The sequence below is a fragment of the Tachypleus tridentatus genome, chromosome 13 (assembly GCF_004210375.1).
Source record: "Tachypleus tridentatus isolate NWPU-2018 chromosome 13, ASM421037v1, whole genome shotgun sequence".
NCBI classification, from domain to species: domain Eukaryota; kingdom Metazoa; phylum Arthropoda; class Merostomata; order Xiphosura; family Limulidae; genus Tachypleus; species Tachypleus tridentatus.
The window spans coordinates 57,062,425-57,080,681 of NC_134837.1; the positions used below are offsets into that span (position 1 = coordinate 57,062,425).

General features: G+C 32.3%; 1 protein-coding gene across 2 annotated transcripts in view; it reads left to right on the forward strand.

The window, feature by feature from the left end:
• LOC143237425 (RNA-binding protein Musashi homolog Rbp6-like) overlaps positions 1 to 18,257 on the forward strand; it is a 229,476-nt gene that overhangs the window by 121,915 nt on the left and 89,304 nt on the right. For both annotated transcript variants that reach the window (XM_076476664.1, XM_076476665.1), the window contains one exon: positions 7,760 to 7,808. In XM_076476664.1, the coding sequence (XP_076332779.1) occupies positions 7,760 to 7,808 (49 nt within the window). The remainder of the gene's footprint in view (positions 1 to 7,759; positions 7,809 to 18,257) is intronic.

Below are 18,257 nucleotides of genomic sequence, written 5' to 3' on the forward strand. Positions count from 1 at the left end.
CTCTCTTACTGATAAATTAGGGACGGTTAGAGCAGGTAGCCCTTGTGTAGCTTAAACGAAATTCATAAACAAACAAACAAGGAACCCTCTCGGAGTCATTTGCTCCAGAAGCAGGTGTTCTTCAATATTTATCATGTGTGTAAGCAATAGGCCCCTAATGGATCCAAACATAGGCGTATTATCACAATTACTTGCTGATGTTGCAGTCTAGAGAAATGCTCTTACACTCTCGATAACAGCAACAGACTTATTACCCGAACTGAATAGTATCGTAGGATATTGCTAAAAATATTGTATTAGAATAATTGTTCCCAAAAATTAATTGGTGGTTCACGCAAAACTAACGAAACTAAAAAAAGACCCATCCAAACTATATATGAATGGAACACTTCTCCAGACCACAATATCAGTCAAATTCCTAGGATTATCCTACGATTGTAAAGTAACGTTGGCTAAACAGTTAAATAATAATCTAACCAAAGTTTGGCAGCGTACGGATTATACCAGGAGTCTAACGGGCAAAAAACGGAACTTTAGCAGACAACATAATTATAAATATGCTCTAATTTGATATACATTTCTGTAATGGATAAACATAGTGCCAAAATATATCAATAAACCATTACAAAATTCATCACTCAATACTGAATACAAATCACCCAGATACACCAACTCAGAATTTATGCGGAGGTGTGCAAGTTTAAAAACTATCTCCGATATATTTCTACATAATTCGCTGCAATTTTTCGAAAAACATTGGCAAAAAAATGACTTTTTGTGCGAACTTCATCGCTGCTGCATACATGATAAGGATTAATTCTAAGTGCCTCTCACCAGTGAATATATAATTGTATGTTAACAATAAGACTATATAATGATAGACAAAGGAATCCACATTAGTTTTAAGCTGATATGACATCATTAAATGAATGGTCTCTAGGAGTGTAAAGTTAATGTATGTGTAAAAAACAAACAGAACTGTTCTCCATGTGCAGAATTTTGCAACAACGAATAAAGATAAAATATATTTATTCATATGAAGACAAATGTAAGTACCTACATGGACATTGTCCTGAAAGAAGTGGGAATAAGTGCTTGATATTCTAACTCTCATGTAATAGTTAAATTCCTGTTCATCTGAAACAGATACCATCTGAAAGGGGTGGGGTAGGGGGAAGAAGTCATCTGTACCTGACCCTCCCATGTTTACAAGACCTAAACGCTAATAGCATATCCACCCACAGGTAATTCCATTACGTTTTAACACCGAAGAATCTGATTGCACATATACTTTCACACTGAGCGTTGATTGATGTTAGTAAATTCACATACACTCACATTTAAACATATTTTACAGTAGAACCTAGAATTTATTCTACGAAGAACCAGAACAACGTAACAGTATGTCTATAACTATTTATATTCGGCTTTACAGCACAGATTTGTGTTACTCCGACCGTTTAGTATAGCATCGAACGTCAATAAGAAGAAACAGTTATTCTCATATATACATATATATTAAATATTATCTAAATCGCGGACTATTTTTTTTCTCTTTAATTACCCAAAATTTATATTTTTCACATACGATAAGTTCATTTAGTATTTACTATACAGTGTATTGGAAAAACAACTTTTGAATAGGATAAGTTGTTATTATGCACTTAAAAAGATTAGTTTTATTTTATAAGTTTCACTTCTAGATTTTAGTTATTTTGGAATTTGAGGCTTACTCTTTATCCCAACAATAATGAAACAAATAACTGCGTTAGAACTTTTATGTAAATAGGAATTGAATTGGCATAAAACTTTTGTAATGGTATTGAAGTTGAATATTCAATCTTACATTACTTTATTTCTGGCCGATTTAACTGCCTTAGTTTTCATTATAAATCCGTAGTACATATATAAGAGCTACTGCGCACATATCGACATAAATATGCATCAGCATTTTATATACACCACAAATACGCAAGTAATATACAGATGTTCACGATCTGTGGCATCCATACAATGTTTACAGTCCTACAGATTGTGTTCTGTGTTTTGAATTGTTGCTCTGTATTACAATTGTCACTGCAACATGTCATTGACGTCAACCTCCTAGTACGTGCTTTCCAAACTTTGTCAACCATATGTGAACGACTATTTCCCAGCTACTCAAATACATAGCAAATATTTGTGAATTGCATAGCACGAATTCTCATTTATATTCGCACGTTTCAGAGAAACTGGCTGTTGATTTTAGACGTGTTCCTGAATACTTTGTCTAGAAGGATACATACCTTATTGGCACCACAGTCCCTGCAAAATCACGTTAGTCGCATAATATAGAGTTTTTTAGGCTCTCGGGACGATTCACTTTCTATTATAGTTGCAACTTTTGACCACCACAAATCTCTTGGAAGAACTTTCACGTTGTATCAACGGCGGATATTAGCAATTTTCCCGATCTTTTGCAAGTATTTAGCTAGACACAGCATATATATACTGCCTTACATCTGATTAGCATTTGAAGGTTAAAGGTAAAGATCAAAAGGTCACTTGTAGATAGAAATACGCCCAATCCTGTGTACGTAATCAAACTGGGGAATTGAACGTACAGGACAACATTAGATGGGGCATACCTGTTGAATAAACACAAATTTAATTTGTTTAGACTAAAACTTATATTAATTATCTTGTTTTCAATTTCACATGATATTTCTACTTTAAGTGCAACGTATCGCAATATTATTAGAATTGTTTCTAGCATCATAATGTTTCTTTTTTCTCTCAGGTTTTGAAACGCTAGAACTGTATGTCTTTCATACTTTTATAATCACAGAATAGGAGAAATTTGCGTCAGAAAGTTCCCTGCAGTGGCTCACTGGCGTGTCTGGGGGACCTAGGTTTCAATACCCGCGGTTTGAAGAGCATAGGTAGTTAGTCTATTTTGTAGCTTTGTGCTTAAAACAAATAAATAATAAATAAAAAAAACAAGAGCGTCGGAAGTCCCATAAAGGAACTTTTCCAGAAAAAAATTGTTTGTAGGTCCCATATATACTGGCAAATCACCAGTCTTTTAAAGAGTCAGTGCTTTTAACCTGTGTAGTCGCAGGCCAGTCAGTGACCACTGGCAAGGTGAATGGATGTGCAAGTATTTACCAGAGGTCATGAATAAAGAACACATCTGTTATTTATGTTTGACATAAAAGTTACGTATATATGTGGATATGCATATACACGCGCGCATGGAAAACACACAAGAGTGACTAAAGTTAAGACCGGTCTTCTTCTTTGGGGTACTCTCGCTACTGACAGTGTTGTCACATACAAACATATCAAGTAGTTCAACTTTATGTTGGTTGTGCATAAAATATATTATCAGCACTGATTTTTTATTAGTTAATATAGGATTTTAATTGGCCCAGCGTGGCCAAGTGTGTTAAGGCGTTCGACTCGTAATCCGAGAATCGCGGGTTCGAATCCCTGTAGCACCAAACATGCTTGCCCTTTCAGCTGTGGGGGCGTTATAATGTGACGGTCAGTCCAACTATTCGTTGCTTAAAGAGTAGCCCAAAAGTTGGCGGTGGGTGGTGATGACTAGCTGCCTACCCTCTAGTCTTACATTGCTAAATTATGGACGGACAGCACAAATAGCCCTCGAGTAGCTTTGTGCAAAATTCAAAAACAAACGATTTTAACGGTGAATTATATATATATAAATAATTATATATCTATACGCACTAGAGGAATTACATATTAAAACATGTACAAAAAGAACGACTTTCCAAAGTTTCTTTGAATTTATCACGTTAATCAGTCTCATAAAAGAGTTGAAAAGTTATGTGAACCTTATAATATAAACGCTGTAATTTCATTTGTGTCCCTTTCTGCTGTTTATATTAGAGGGAGCGAACAAGTTTTTTGGCATATGGCATATATCATAAACGCGTCATCATTAAGAGAGGGACAGAATGTAAAAATAAAAACATATAAGGAAATTAACTTTGTTCATTCATTGGTATGTCAAAAGAACTTTCAGAAGGTATCCAATTTATAATAAACGAGTTTAAATATATTGGAGGGTCTCTCTCATTTCAATATTATATGATTAATAATAGACAAAGTTAAAAAAATTATTGTTTTAAAGCAGAAAGTTTGCATAATAGTTTCTTGTTTTCTGAATGATTAATATCATTTTTTGTGTATAGATCAAATCCAGTCCATCTGAATTTAGGCTACAAGTGTATGATTTACTTTGAACTTTTACTCGCTGCCAAAGTTAAGCTCAGAATTAAGCAGAACACCGAAAGAAAAAAAATGAAATAAAAAAACTCTTGAGAAAGTATTGAAATATCTCGCGTGACGTCAATTTGTAAATCAAAACGCCAGATTATAATTTTGAGAAATGGAGTCATTCCTGTATTTCACGTACTTTCCTTCCGTTAAGCCTAAATCCTAAGTTGAAACTATCAACAAACAAAACGTTAGCGCAGATAAGTTGCTCCTTCCTTTTTAAAAACATTCTTTGTATCTGTTCGTAAATCACGAAGTAGTCCAGAACTGTACTTTAAACAAAGTTCACTCTAAGCCACGCTTCAGTTTATCTTTTTCTCCCCGTGTTTACGAAGAATTTTTATCTCCCATATACCGGTTGTAAACAACATATGGTTTTTTCTTCAGTTTATCTGATTCTTCTGTTACTTTTGTTCAGAGGACAAGTATTACAGGAATATTTATCAAAAACATATCATATATTACCTTTTAGCAGTAATTAAAGTATGATAATAGTAGAGCTGTTTCGTAAATACCCATCTGTATTTATCTGTGTGTCTTAACTGATCACAAAATTATAATAACAGGACTTAACTAAATATTGATATAATAGCAACAATGTTTTCAGTAAAAGGAAGCAATTGTCAATTGTACTACATGTATTATTACTGTTTTGTCAAAAATGTTAATAAGTTCTCATTTTATTAGGTTAAAATATACCTTCCTTTATGAGTAGATTTAGGCAATCAATAGGCTTAAAATTTAAGACATAAATTTTAGATAAAAATTACTACATCAATAGTAATGATATAACTTTTATTGTTAGTCAGTTTATTGACATAATACTGCTTTTTAAACTGTAGATTTAAATATCAACTAGTTTTGACAATTTATCATTCTTAACTATGTATTCTCTCCCTTGTTTTTACAGATGAGGATATTAAATCAACTTGTTACCATCAGTAAACGTTAGCTAGAACTCTGTATAGTATGTATAGGAAGGTATAACCTGAGTAAAAACATATGAAAAAAATGTCTTGCATCGTTATTAATCAAAGATTCTCCATTTATTACACTATCTTATATCTATAGTATTGAACAATGTCAATCAAACATATACAATATCGATCAATTGTAACAACAAATATTTATACACGATATTAATCAAATGCAATTAAAGTTTATTCAAGTTGAATTAACCGTGTAATATCTACCAACCACAACTAAATGTGGTGTTTCTGTTTGCTTTAAGCGTGAAATTGCACAATAAGCAATATGCATTTGGCTCATTGAAAAGATTCAACCCTGTATTTGAACTTCATAAACCAAGTATCTCTCGACTTAACTATAAGCTGGAAGACGTATAACTGAAATTTTGGGCTCGATTTCTATTGTGGACGCACAGATAGCTCATTGTACAGCCTTGTACTTAACAATAAATCAAATTAGTTATCAGTCCATGTTTACAACCGATACAACGGGGATAATGTCCGATTTTTTTTTCCAGTTAATGAGGATGATATATATATTTTTTGTGTGTGATAAGAGCTTAATAAATTTTATTACAATAAACAGGTTACATGCCGAAGGTTTAAATTTGTTTTTCGTTATGGCTTTAGATATTAAGTAAAGGTACAAATGAAATAGTTAACACTTATTTATTTGATGAGCTTCTCTAAAGTTCTTTCATAATACCATGATCATCATAATAAAATTCGTTCGTATTCTCTCTTCTCTTTTCTTCGTAATCGGTCCTTTATGATTTCACACCTGTGACTTTTAGATTTGATATTAGGAAATGAAATGCAAAAAAGAGAGAGAAAAAAATGTATACATATACTTAATTTATTTAACACATTGCCTCTTGTCCATGTTATGATTAGTATGCTATATGGCAATGTATGTTAGTCACTGTCAAATTGTGAATAAGGTGATAAGCATTATATATCAGTTACTCTATTGTCAAGTTAACTCAAGCTTGATACATTCACAAAAGGAGGAAAATGCATTGCCCTCCTGAGAATATACTTCGAGATCCAAAGGTTGTGTCTGATGTTTATAAATAATTAAAATAATTATCAAAAGTGTTACATTACCCACTGTTAAATGTTCTAGAAATTAGAAATATCAAACTATAACATTTTTAAAGGAAATGGGTTTGGAGTGATATAGTGAATAACGTCCTGGATTGTGGAGTAGAAGATCCTCCACTCATGATATGACACAAAACATGTATTGCAACACCAGCTGTACCAACATTTTAAATATGAGTAGACTGGAATTTTTCTACAATATTTTCCTACATGTTAGCGATAAATTTGAACAATAAACGGAACCACACAATCCACTTGTTTTTAAAATAATACATTCAAAACAAGTCAAACGTATATTTGCATATAAAATTATTTACGTTATAGGATATTACAGTTTTACCTAACACTAAATCATTCTCTTTCTTAGCAAAAAGTCCATTGGCTAATTTAGTAACTTTGTAATCCAATTGACAAGACGAATTATTTTTATTTACTCTTATCACAGTATTATCAGTGAATAATTCATTTAAATTACGACATGGGTCACCACAGTTATATCCTGAATTTTAAATAATTATTTCCTTTTCGTCAAAGTCTACACAGGCGAGTTCAATAACTTTAGAGCACCAGTTGACAAGACAAATTATTCTTTCTATCTCTGTTAAACTGTGAAACTTACTTTAAAATGTCAATCGTTAAAGCTAATTACTCACCTTTTCTTTCATTAACTTTTTCTTTGACTGAACTTTTTTCCATTTGCACTTTCTTGGAAAGATGGCTCCGAACAATACTAAAACAACTGAACTACAAACATAATATACGACTCTCACTGAGTTACGCAAAGAAACCTGTCTCGAACATCGCTTTAAAATAAATTCTTGTCAAAGAAACCAAATAATCAGTAAATATCAAATCACTAAACAAATAATAACTCTTATCTTAAACAGATGTGTACATCCAACAAACAATTATAACTGTGATAGTCGATACACTAATTAAGAACAGCAATGTAGGTAGAGGGTGCAGATGATTGAATACCCATATTCTGATCAACATATCTGAGTTTAAAGTGATAAAATCTGCATTTTTACGTCTGATCTGTTCTTTTAATCCACGTGTCGTATAAAGTGTTCTATAGATTAAAAATATGAAATTGCAAAGGAAAAACAAACTGAATTATATCTACTTTTTGATTGTTGGGGGACCCCAATAAAATGTGAAACAGATAAAAACTAAGCAAAAGAAATTAGTGGTTAATATTTAAATATACATTTTCAAAGTACTAACATGTATATTTCTATTTTAATCGAATTTGAAACGTTTTTATTTAGAAAAACTAAAATTGCAATTAAAAGCAGAAAATATTTTTCTGAAAAATTTTGACGTAATTTATATTTGATCATGAAAAATAGTCACATATGATCATGAAGTGTTCTTTAATTAATGATTTTTATTTTTCTTTGCAGATAGAAGACGCGATGCTTATGTTTGACAAACAAACTAATCGACATAGAGGTAAGATTTCTTTCCGTTGACAGTTTTCACAATATTCATATCTTAATGATAAATGAAGTTATAAATTCGACTCAACAAAAGAGGCTATAATAACGTACTTTATTATTGATCCACAAATTGACCAGAGCAAAATAGACCAATTATGTGCCTTATAGCTTTTCGCAAAACTGAATAACCCGCTTTCCGCAGTTATAAATGTTTTGACGGTCTTGGTCTTTATTTCTGTGAGGTTCGTAATATTTGGCTGAAATACATATTTTGATATGTGTAAAATCTGGCTAAAACTGGTACATGAACTAAGTAATAATTTTCAGTATCAGATGTTGTTAGATTTGTAATATTTGAAGTTAGTATCTTGAAATATAAACTATGTATTACTGAATGAAGTTATTATTCTGAGTTAAATAATCATATTTCGCTGAAGTTGTTACTTTGAATTTTGTCATAAATGGTTGAATTTAATACTTTGAGATTATAATTCTTGATTCAAGCTGTTACTTTGAACTCTATGATATTTGATCGAAGTTGGTACTTCGAATTTTGTAATATTTTACTAACGTTGATATCTGAAGATCTCTAATCCTTCGCTGAAGTTCCTTTGAAAACTCTAATGTTTGACTTTAGTTGGTACTCTGAGAATTGGTGTATTTGACTTTAATTGGTATTTGATACATTAAGACGTATAATATCAACTAAAATATATCCATTGAGATCTGTACTATTTTGTTAAATTTGAAACTTTCAGCTGTGTAATGTGTGACTAAATATTGAGTCTTTAGGTGTATTACATCGACAAGTGTGACAGGCTCATAAATATACATGTACTACAGAACTAATGTTGTACATAATGTACATGTTGTAAATAATGCTACAGCATTAAACCTATGAAGGTCGAAAACTCGTTTGGTGACATAGTTGTTCTCATAGGTTATACATGAATATCCATAGATCCTGCGATGATTCGTCAAACAAAGCTTTAATTTATAAACATTTTAGTAAAGAGACATATGATTCGTCAAAATTCCGTCAAACAAAGCTTTAATTTATTAACATTTTAGTAAAGAGTCGTATGTTTCTTGCATGGTAACGTAGAAAACGAGAACTGATGCTGTGTTGTTCTCAAAGAAACTGAAGACAGTCCAAGAACAAAAATCCTACGTTGTGAAACCTTCCAATAAAAAAAGAAGTTATCAGCTTGCACTATTTACAGTGGTATGTATATGTTGCAAGCTTGCGAGTGCTACGATCGATCACAAAACGCTGTCAGGCGGAGCTCATAGGATAAATCTTAAAAGCTTGCATGAATATTGTAGATAAAGTTCTTAAAAATCGGTAATTCAAGACACCCAGCAATTATTCTATGTATATTTAATTTTCATAAAAATGTCTTGCTGGTTAGTATTACAATAATAAATGTACGGAAGATCACAGAAAAACCTATATATATATGTATGTATACATACATATTGAATATGGTCGTTAAGTCACATTCAAACAATCGCGATAAAACGCAAACGCTTTTAATAAGTGGGTTTCTCTTCTAGAGGTTAAAGATTCTTCATAAAAACAGGTATATTTGTTGAAAGCGACAACTTATTTTCATCGTTTTCTTGTAACTTAATTTATTAGCATCGTTTTTCCCTGTGTTCTTTTATATACGTATTATGAACGGCAAGACATGCATTCATGATTGGTTTCATTGTGCTCTTGAAATGAGACAAAATCAAAGCAGAAATTGGCAATTCTTTTTCTAATGACAATTCACTTCTAACATATTCTATGTATTAATCCAAATAGGCTAGATTTATTAAGCTACCTTTTGCGGTTGAAACATCAAATTGTTACAATTGTCATGGAAATATAAAAATAGCTGTTAAGCAACCATAAAAATAGTTACTAGCTAATTGTGACAAATACGTAATTACTAACCAATCGTATCCTATATCTTCCTCGAGTATTCTCCAAATAAAGATCCAAGGTATCTAATTCGTTAAAAACGACTTGTGACACCACTACAACAATAACGTATTAATGCTTTTATTAACATTCTTATGTTCTGCACTAACCATTTAGGCCTCTAACACTTAGCAAAGTTAGAGAAAAATCAAGTACAGTTCACATATTTATTTTTGGACTTGTTCACGTGTAGCCATATAATGGGTGCACTACTCTAGGCCTAACGATCGAACCTACATTTGTATTAATTCAAATGTAACTGTAATAGGTGGGCTACCTTACGCCTAACGACTATGTAAATCCTCTTCAACACACACACACCTATATGTACATAACAAACATTTAACAGACAGAAATAGTGTATTCCATAATCATATCTAATATGTGGAATATTAGGTTAAATCCTTAGTTTTTTAAAATATAATATTGGGTAAAAAATATTTCGCTCTATGAATTTCAAATTAAAATAATCCGAACGTGCAGCGTTTAAGAATTCGAGGTTATCCCAGTTAATAGTTATCTTAAAGTATATGCATTTTGTTCAGAATTTACCATACCCCACTATGATTTGCATTTACTCCGTAATTTGTCCTTACACTTGAAAAAGTTTTCATTACTATTATGGATATATGAAAAATTAATAACCAATCAGGTCAGATAGGTTGTTGAATTATCGCCAGTTATTAATCTGAAATAGATAAAAGGATAGCAATTTTTTATTCCTACGTTTATATATCTTTTGAATTGAAGACATATTGAGATCTCTAACCATTTTGTGTACAAGGCTCTGTGACAGAAACATCCTGAGCTACTGTTCTACATCATCTAGTGTCACAAGTGTAAGCAGAGAAAAAAAGATGATAAATGAGACATATTCTAAATATATATATAATTAGTGTGGATACTTATTCTAAATCATAATTGAATAATGAGATAACATAAAGCATTTTCTTTGTTCTTCCTTAAATATTTTTAATGTTACTTATAAGATGCCAGAGTATGCGCATTACATATTTTATATAATAAAAATAACGTAGTTAGTTAATTAATATCATTACAATTGTTTGGTGATGAAACATGAATGGCAGTTACCGTTTCTCCTTACAAATAAATAAAGCAAGTTACCAAACTTGTAGATGGAAAACTATGATATCTGGAATAACTTTAATGGATTGTCTTTTGAATGTAAATTGAAATGTCAATGAAGGTATGTTTTATATCGTCTTAATTAGAACAGGTTTCGTTTCAATATCAGTAGCTGGTGTTTTATCCCATTCACAGCAGTCTTTTCAGGTTTTGATTCTTCCAAGAAGATTGGTTGTTTTATGCCTCTCTATGTTTATGGGGACTTTCTGTTAACCCTTAGCAACTTCTGTTTCTCCACCATCTTGGTAATTACTTGGTTATTTCCCTTGTTCATTTATATTCCTCTTTCTTCACAATGTTCTTGACATGTATGCTATTTATGGAAATTGTAACTCTCAGTTGGGTGCTTGAAATAAGTACTCTAAGCTCCACAACCCTTGGTAGCATCTTTTGGTTTTCATAAAACGAGCTGTCTTCAACATCAATTTTTATCCAAATTATGTTCCTTGATGGCTCTGTTTATATCTATTTCATGCATCTCAAGAAACACCAGTAGTAGTACAAGGTTATCGACTTCCTGATGAAGAAGGTAGCTAGCTCCTTTAGCTTCATATCCACTAACAAATTCAAAATATCTTTCATATTTAAAAGGTAATAAGATTTCCTGAGAACATGGTTAAAAATCTGAATAATCAATGCAATTATCAGTATATTAACACTAAAAGGCGAGAAATAAATTTAGCCCATAAAGCTCAAAAGTTAGCTTTCAGCATATGGTGTAACAGTTAGAATGCTTGTCGCTTGTAAAATTGGGCACCATATATATTTATACAAACTCTAAACCAATGTCAGCAATATAAGGTAAATCGCTGAAAATACTTAAAATAAATGAAGTGAAGTGTTTCAAGCATAAATTGAAATATTCTCTTCACACTATAGATGATGAACTTTCGATCCCTGTTGAAAAATACTCACCCCAAGATGATTCGTTATTGTGTAGCTGTGCTACTTCCTCTTATAGAGCAACATTAAAACAAAAACACATTGTTTTAGCAGTGCCAATATTTTCAATAACTCTTCTTTACATCTGTACAACCCAGTTATTACTGTTAAGGTTTTTCTTAACAAATAAAACTATTATAGTTATCGCAGCACCTTCAGTTAACTCCAAAGTTCTTTCTAAGAACGTTTTCTTGTTGTATAAGAGTCCAGCAGGTGTGAGAAACTGTGAATAGTCATATATAAAGAGAAGCATACAACTTTACTGGACTTAAAATTTCATAATCTATGTGGCTGAACTTTTTTCAAATTTTTTTTATTTAAGGCATAGAAATTTGGCGGATAAATCAATAATTCACTGGGTGTAACTTGTGTCACAATACCCTTTTGATGGAATTACAGTCTTGCAATTCGTACACATTTAGATGCTCCACTACATCCAAGGCTAGTCTTTCTAAATCCTGCAGGAGTCACTGTACAGCTTAGTCTAATATCCATTGTCCATACCCGCTAGGATAATCTGAGTTATTGGTTAAAACCCTCCTTACTACTCCCTGTTATAACGGGTTGATATCTTTTTATCACCTCCCCAGATTTTTAAGTCTTCTACCATTTTTATCCTCGTGATGATGATGTGAGTTATAGTTCTAGAAATTGTCTGAAGGCTCTTTCACTAAAGTTACAAGCACTTTTAGCCCAGTGATGATGATGTGACTTATAGCTATAGATCATGTCTCAGAACTCTTCCATTAGTGTTATTATTATTTTTAGTCTAGTGATGCTAATGTAGCACATAGCTACAGAAGTTGTCTGAGGGTTCACAGCAAAGGGTTTGGGATAGACAACATAAAAAGTGACTTGAAATATCCTGTAATTTGTGATTAGTTTGAAAAATAACACAGGTCTGCTAATCTAAACTCCATAAAAGTTGTTTTATTTTGTGATTAGTTTAAAAAATAACACAGGTCTACGAATGTAAACTTCGTTAAAAGTTGTTTTAATTTTGATAATGGAATTTACATAATTTAACTGCGCAGATTTCGAAAATAATATTAATTTTTTATCAGATAAGGATATTTTACAAATGCGGAAAAAAACTCTTACTTTGATCCATTATTATTACGTTTACCACAGTGAACATTTTTATTGTTATGTTCATTAACAACTACACAAACAAGCTGAAGAAAAGGGAAGAATAATGATGTCAAACGAATATGCACTGTTGAAAGCACTGAGATTTTCAGAAAAATAGTCATTATGTGAGTATAAGAAATGAATTTTCAAGTTCATGTTACAATTCAACTGTCTTAAATTATCGAGTATATTGTTGACAGTATTTTCTTAATATGGGTGCTTATTTTCTTAATATGGGTCTTTATTTTCTTAAAATTTGTCAAAAACATTGTTAAAGGCAACCCACACATCTTTTTTAAATTTCGTCATTATCCTTTCGAACGGTTCATCCGAAGTCAATTTCCTAATATGAGGCCTAACAAAAGGTTTCGCTTCTGAAAGAGCCGGGAATTGTCCAGACAGACATTTTAAACAGTCGCCATCTTTAACTAAGATTGAACGTTTGGATAAGAAATTTCCTTTTTATTTCGAGTGTTATTATAACATTGCACGTTGCAAGAGCATAAATAACAATTACCTCCGTAGTTTCTAAACTCACGCTATATCATTGGTATTCCAAAAGGCGAAGACTTTTTCTTTGATCTTTTGTCTCAACTCTTCAACATAAAAGGTGCAAACTTTGATTGGAGCTCATAATTTGTCTTGGTCCCAAAGTTTTATTCCAAAATACGCGTAATACACTTCTTTTATGAAGTCCGTAATGTTTTGCTTTTGTTTCTTTACAACAAATTTACCACAAATATAACAGAATATATCTGGGTTATTCACCCAACCTCTTGCTGACATAGCGAGGAATAAACAACACTGAAATAAAAATAATGTCAAAGTGCACGCTTAAACAATTATTGTCCAGAAATGACACATCATGTGGCTGTTAACCATTTGTGTACTAGCGGTGTGTTTTTAGTGGGTTCTAGAACAATCGATAAGACTCTCACATCACGAATGGTGTAGAGAGATCTATAATCAGTAGTTGTCAAAATTTTGAGCATAGCGAAATATGATGCGATTTCAATGAAAATGTTTCAATTATGACGTTTTGTGAAACATCTGTACGGGGTAGAGAAAAATGGATATAACTTTCGGATTCAACGTACAGGAATTACTGTATAACATGTAAAAATTTTAATATAATAAAACCATCACAGGCCTATAGTATACTTTCTGGAGTGTAGAGCCCATAATTTCTTGGTTTCTACAATTATCCTTTGATCTTTATTTAACACAGCATTTTTCTCTTTATTCTAGTCGTCCAGTTTCCGCCTATGCGGCAGAAACAGTTTCTATAAAGAAACAAAAAGAGAGATAAGAGGAACAATGCATGTGTAATAAAAGATACACTACGTGAAATTTTTTGCAATTCCTGTTTCCCACAATTTGAACTCTAAATAAACATATTTAACTGCGTATTCATTATAAAATAGTATAAATAATGCAGATAAATTTGAATATTAACAGATTGAACGATTCTTTCAATATATCATACGTAACATCAATTTCACTGGCTTATAAAAATGTTTCAACATTAGATTGAGGCGAGCTTGTTAGAGTAAGGATCTGAGAAAGATGGAACTCACGACTCTGGAACGCATTAGTTGTACATTCAGAGACATCATCGACATTTATAATACTACTGCAAGTTGATGTTTATGATCACATAAGTATTTTTTTATCTGACAAGCAAAGAGGAATTAATCTTCCCTCAGAGTATACATGCACATGAAACATAAAGTAAATAAGCAATTTTTTTAGTTGTATAAAAATGGCTTGAGTCTTTCGATCTCCAACGTATTCCAATAAAATGATTATGTGGAAATGTGATAAGCAGCATTCATGTTTAATGCATAGTATGATTTACTGGGAAGCGTCTGTCTTATTGTTTAAAACACCTTTTCGACTAAACAACGCTTCTCTTCAGTTATTCTATTTCTAATGCTGTTACTATAAGTTTTATGCATATAATAAATCAGAAGGGTGTCGTGACTAAAGAAAACAAACTGACTTAAGATTTTCTATCCTCATCACAGCTTTATCACACATGGGCGTACAAGGGTATGGCTCGTTTTGATAAGTGATCATCGAAAGCTCTCGCCTGATTAGAAAACTCACCACGGTGTACACCCCAGGGCGCGGGTAAAACGAATTTGTTATCGGTCCGGGCCAAGCGAACTTTCTTCACCCTCCCGCTCTGCGTGTTGAAATGTTTTGTTTAATCTGTGAAACAAATACTACGGAGGTGGCCCGACTGAACAGACATAACACTCAAAATCTTAAAGCAGTTCGTAAGCAGCAAATCTAATCCAAACTCAGCAACAAACAACAAATCAAACATGTTTAGAATTAGGGAAAATATATTATAAAGCATGACAACACATGAGTGATGACGAAACACTCCATGGTCGTTTTGGGAATTTTTTTAAAAAAATTTCTAGAGAAAAATTTATAAAGGTTAATCGATTCGTAGAATTTATTTAAAAATTTTTTTTTGATAGGATGGTATTAACATTCGATGTAAGTTTATTTAACACAAAATCGTTTCTTTGAATAATTTCTAATTTTTCCTTTTCATATATTTTGGTGAAAAGTACAAATTCGATTGTTTTATTATTTAGGAGTTGAAATAACACAAAAGTATATCCTTCCATGTCAACCTATCCGTCGGGCTCTAACGGAAAATATGTATGACGGCAAATTAAAGAATAGCTTGTATTAGGATTCCTATTCATTTTATTTCCATGTTAGCAAAAGAGTTAGAGATTTACTCAGTAAACACATTCGTGTTGCATTAGAATCTTTATGTTAACTTGTACAGTTATTCCATAGCCAAACATAAGCGTTTCAGACAGTAGATCCGTAGATTCCAGGTTTGCATCTCATTAACACGCTTTCACGTAAACAGGATCGCGCTTCGCATTTTGGGACTGTAGATACGTTAGAGGGTAAATATATCATCCAACTTTTCGGTTAGATCAGCCCAAGATTTGGTAGTAGTGATGTTTGTTGATTGTCTGCCTTTCCTTTAGCTGAAAATTAAAACGTTTGGTGCAGACAGCCTTCCAAATAGTCAAAATAAATAAACAAGTAAATACAAGAATGTCTTGAATTGTCTTGCACTTTTTCAGATCATCAAAAATAGGCAATGTAATTCACAAGAGCACAAAGTAAAATTCCTTCTTTACGTATATAAACTATTATTACGTAACTGTTGACTGTTCACCAACCGTAGACTGTAAGCTATTAATAAACTTATCTATACTAATAATATAAGACAGAAATGTTAAGATTCATGCATGGCTGTGATGTTTACAAAATGATACAAATATATAAAAATGTATACGACTTAATTTGGAAGTATTCCTGCAATTTAAGTGGTGGCAATAAAAACTGATTTTTTAATTAAACAGATTATTTGAGCTTCCAACAACCCTAAAACTATATTTCTTTAATAAGCATGTTCCTAATGCTGAGCGTGACAAATTTTGAATACAAAGCTCCGTTGTTTGTGTCCTTTTAGTAAAATAAATCTATTTCCACCCTCTGTGGCCATGGGTGAGTTATAAGATGCTGGTCATGCCTCACTATTCTGTGTTTGACAAAAGCAGCCCTAGAACTGGCGATGTGTGGAATGACTAGCAACCTTTACTATATATAGTTTATCAGTTTTAAGTTAAGAATGGTTAATGGAGAGAGAGACCCTAAACAGCATTGCGCGAAAGAATGTCCGAAAGCAACCAAACAATAATATTATTATTTTAATAATTTAAAGTATGTCAAACTGTTTTTCTATATTTCAGTGGTGAGCCTGACACATTATAATACTACAATTTGGAGTTTGTTCCCTGTATTGATATTCCATTGTGTAACACTGTGTTGAAACAACACACGTGAGTCATAATGCTTATTGTTCAATTGAGTGATAGTTTTGACACACTGATTTGAGAAATAGCTTATTACGTGTGTAATAATAGAAGCGTTTAGCTTCATTACGTACACGGAATAGAAAAATTGAAAAGTGAGAATTACGTAGGAATGATAAGGGCAAGAAATACAAACATAAGATAAGGATTAGTACACAAAATCATACAAACATCCTCACATAAGCAGCCAATCACCCCCCCCAAAAAAAAAAAAAAACAAGATTTAATCTGCCACTAAATGTTGAATTCCTTTCACTTGCATGGGTTCAGGTTTCAATAAGAGGATTTAAACTGGATAATACTATAAAGTCTTACAATGGCTAATTCCCATATGCTTGTATCATTGAATCAGTGATTCCTATGTAGGGATGTTTGTATTGTTTTGTGTATTAATCTTTACCTTGTTTCTGTTCTTTTTGGCATTGTGACCCTTACAGCACACTTATATTTTTTTCTTATCTTTTATTACTGTTCCTCTTTTCTTTCTAATGAATGACGGTACAGTTTTATCCTGGCGTGTCGAGTTGTTTCGATGGACATCATATGTTGAAGTTAGTGAAACACTATACTACTTCTGCACAGCTCAAGTTGAAGTGCGGCATGAGTGAGCTAGCCCTTCTGACACCAGAATCAGAAGAACATTTGGCTGTTAGCTACTTGCTGGTTCTCTACTTTAACGATATTTTTTTTGACTAAGCTGAAGGTCTTAATAGCTTTTGAAAACCTCGAAAACTTATACTAGGTGTTTATAAAAGTCTCTTATATTGTTATAAGGAAGATTTGAGACTATGATAAGCAATACATAAAATGCAACTGTCATTTTTCCCTGGCTGTGCTTAGTGATATTTGATGGGGTTAATTGATTAGTTGTCTTCTTCAAAACTAGGTACCATTAAAGCAGGTTTCATTAGTGTAGCTTTGTGCTAAAGCCAATAAAGCAAACCAATAATTACATTTTTCAAAGAGTTATATTATTGTTTTGATATTTACAATCTGAACAGCGCCTTATGTGCCACGAGTGATAAAGAACCAGATCAGTGTCCCTGAGGTTCAGGGATAATCATTACTAATTTAGAGCTGCTGACTGGGAGGGCAATCAGGCAGCAGCTCCACCTACCGTAAAAGCTACTTCTGACTGGATGGTGGAAAATACTTTCACCACTATAATGCACATACACACAAACACACCTTAAAACGACATATCGTAGGGCTCCATTTCGGCCTTTCGATACGCAGTCCTATACTTTAACCATTGTTCCTGATATCCACTAGTAAAATAGACCAGATATAAGAAAAGGGTGGAAATGATGAAATTCAAAATTATAATTTCATTCTCGTTTTGAGTGTTTGAATAAAA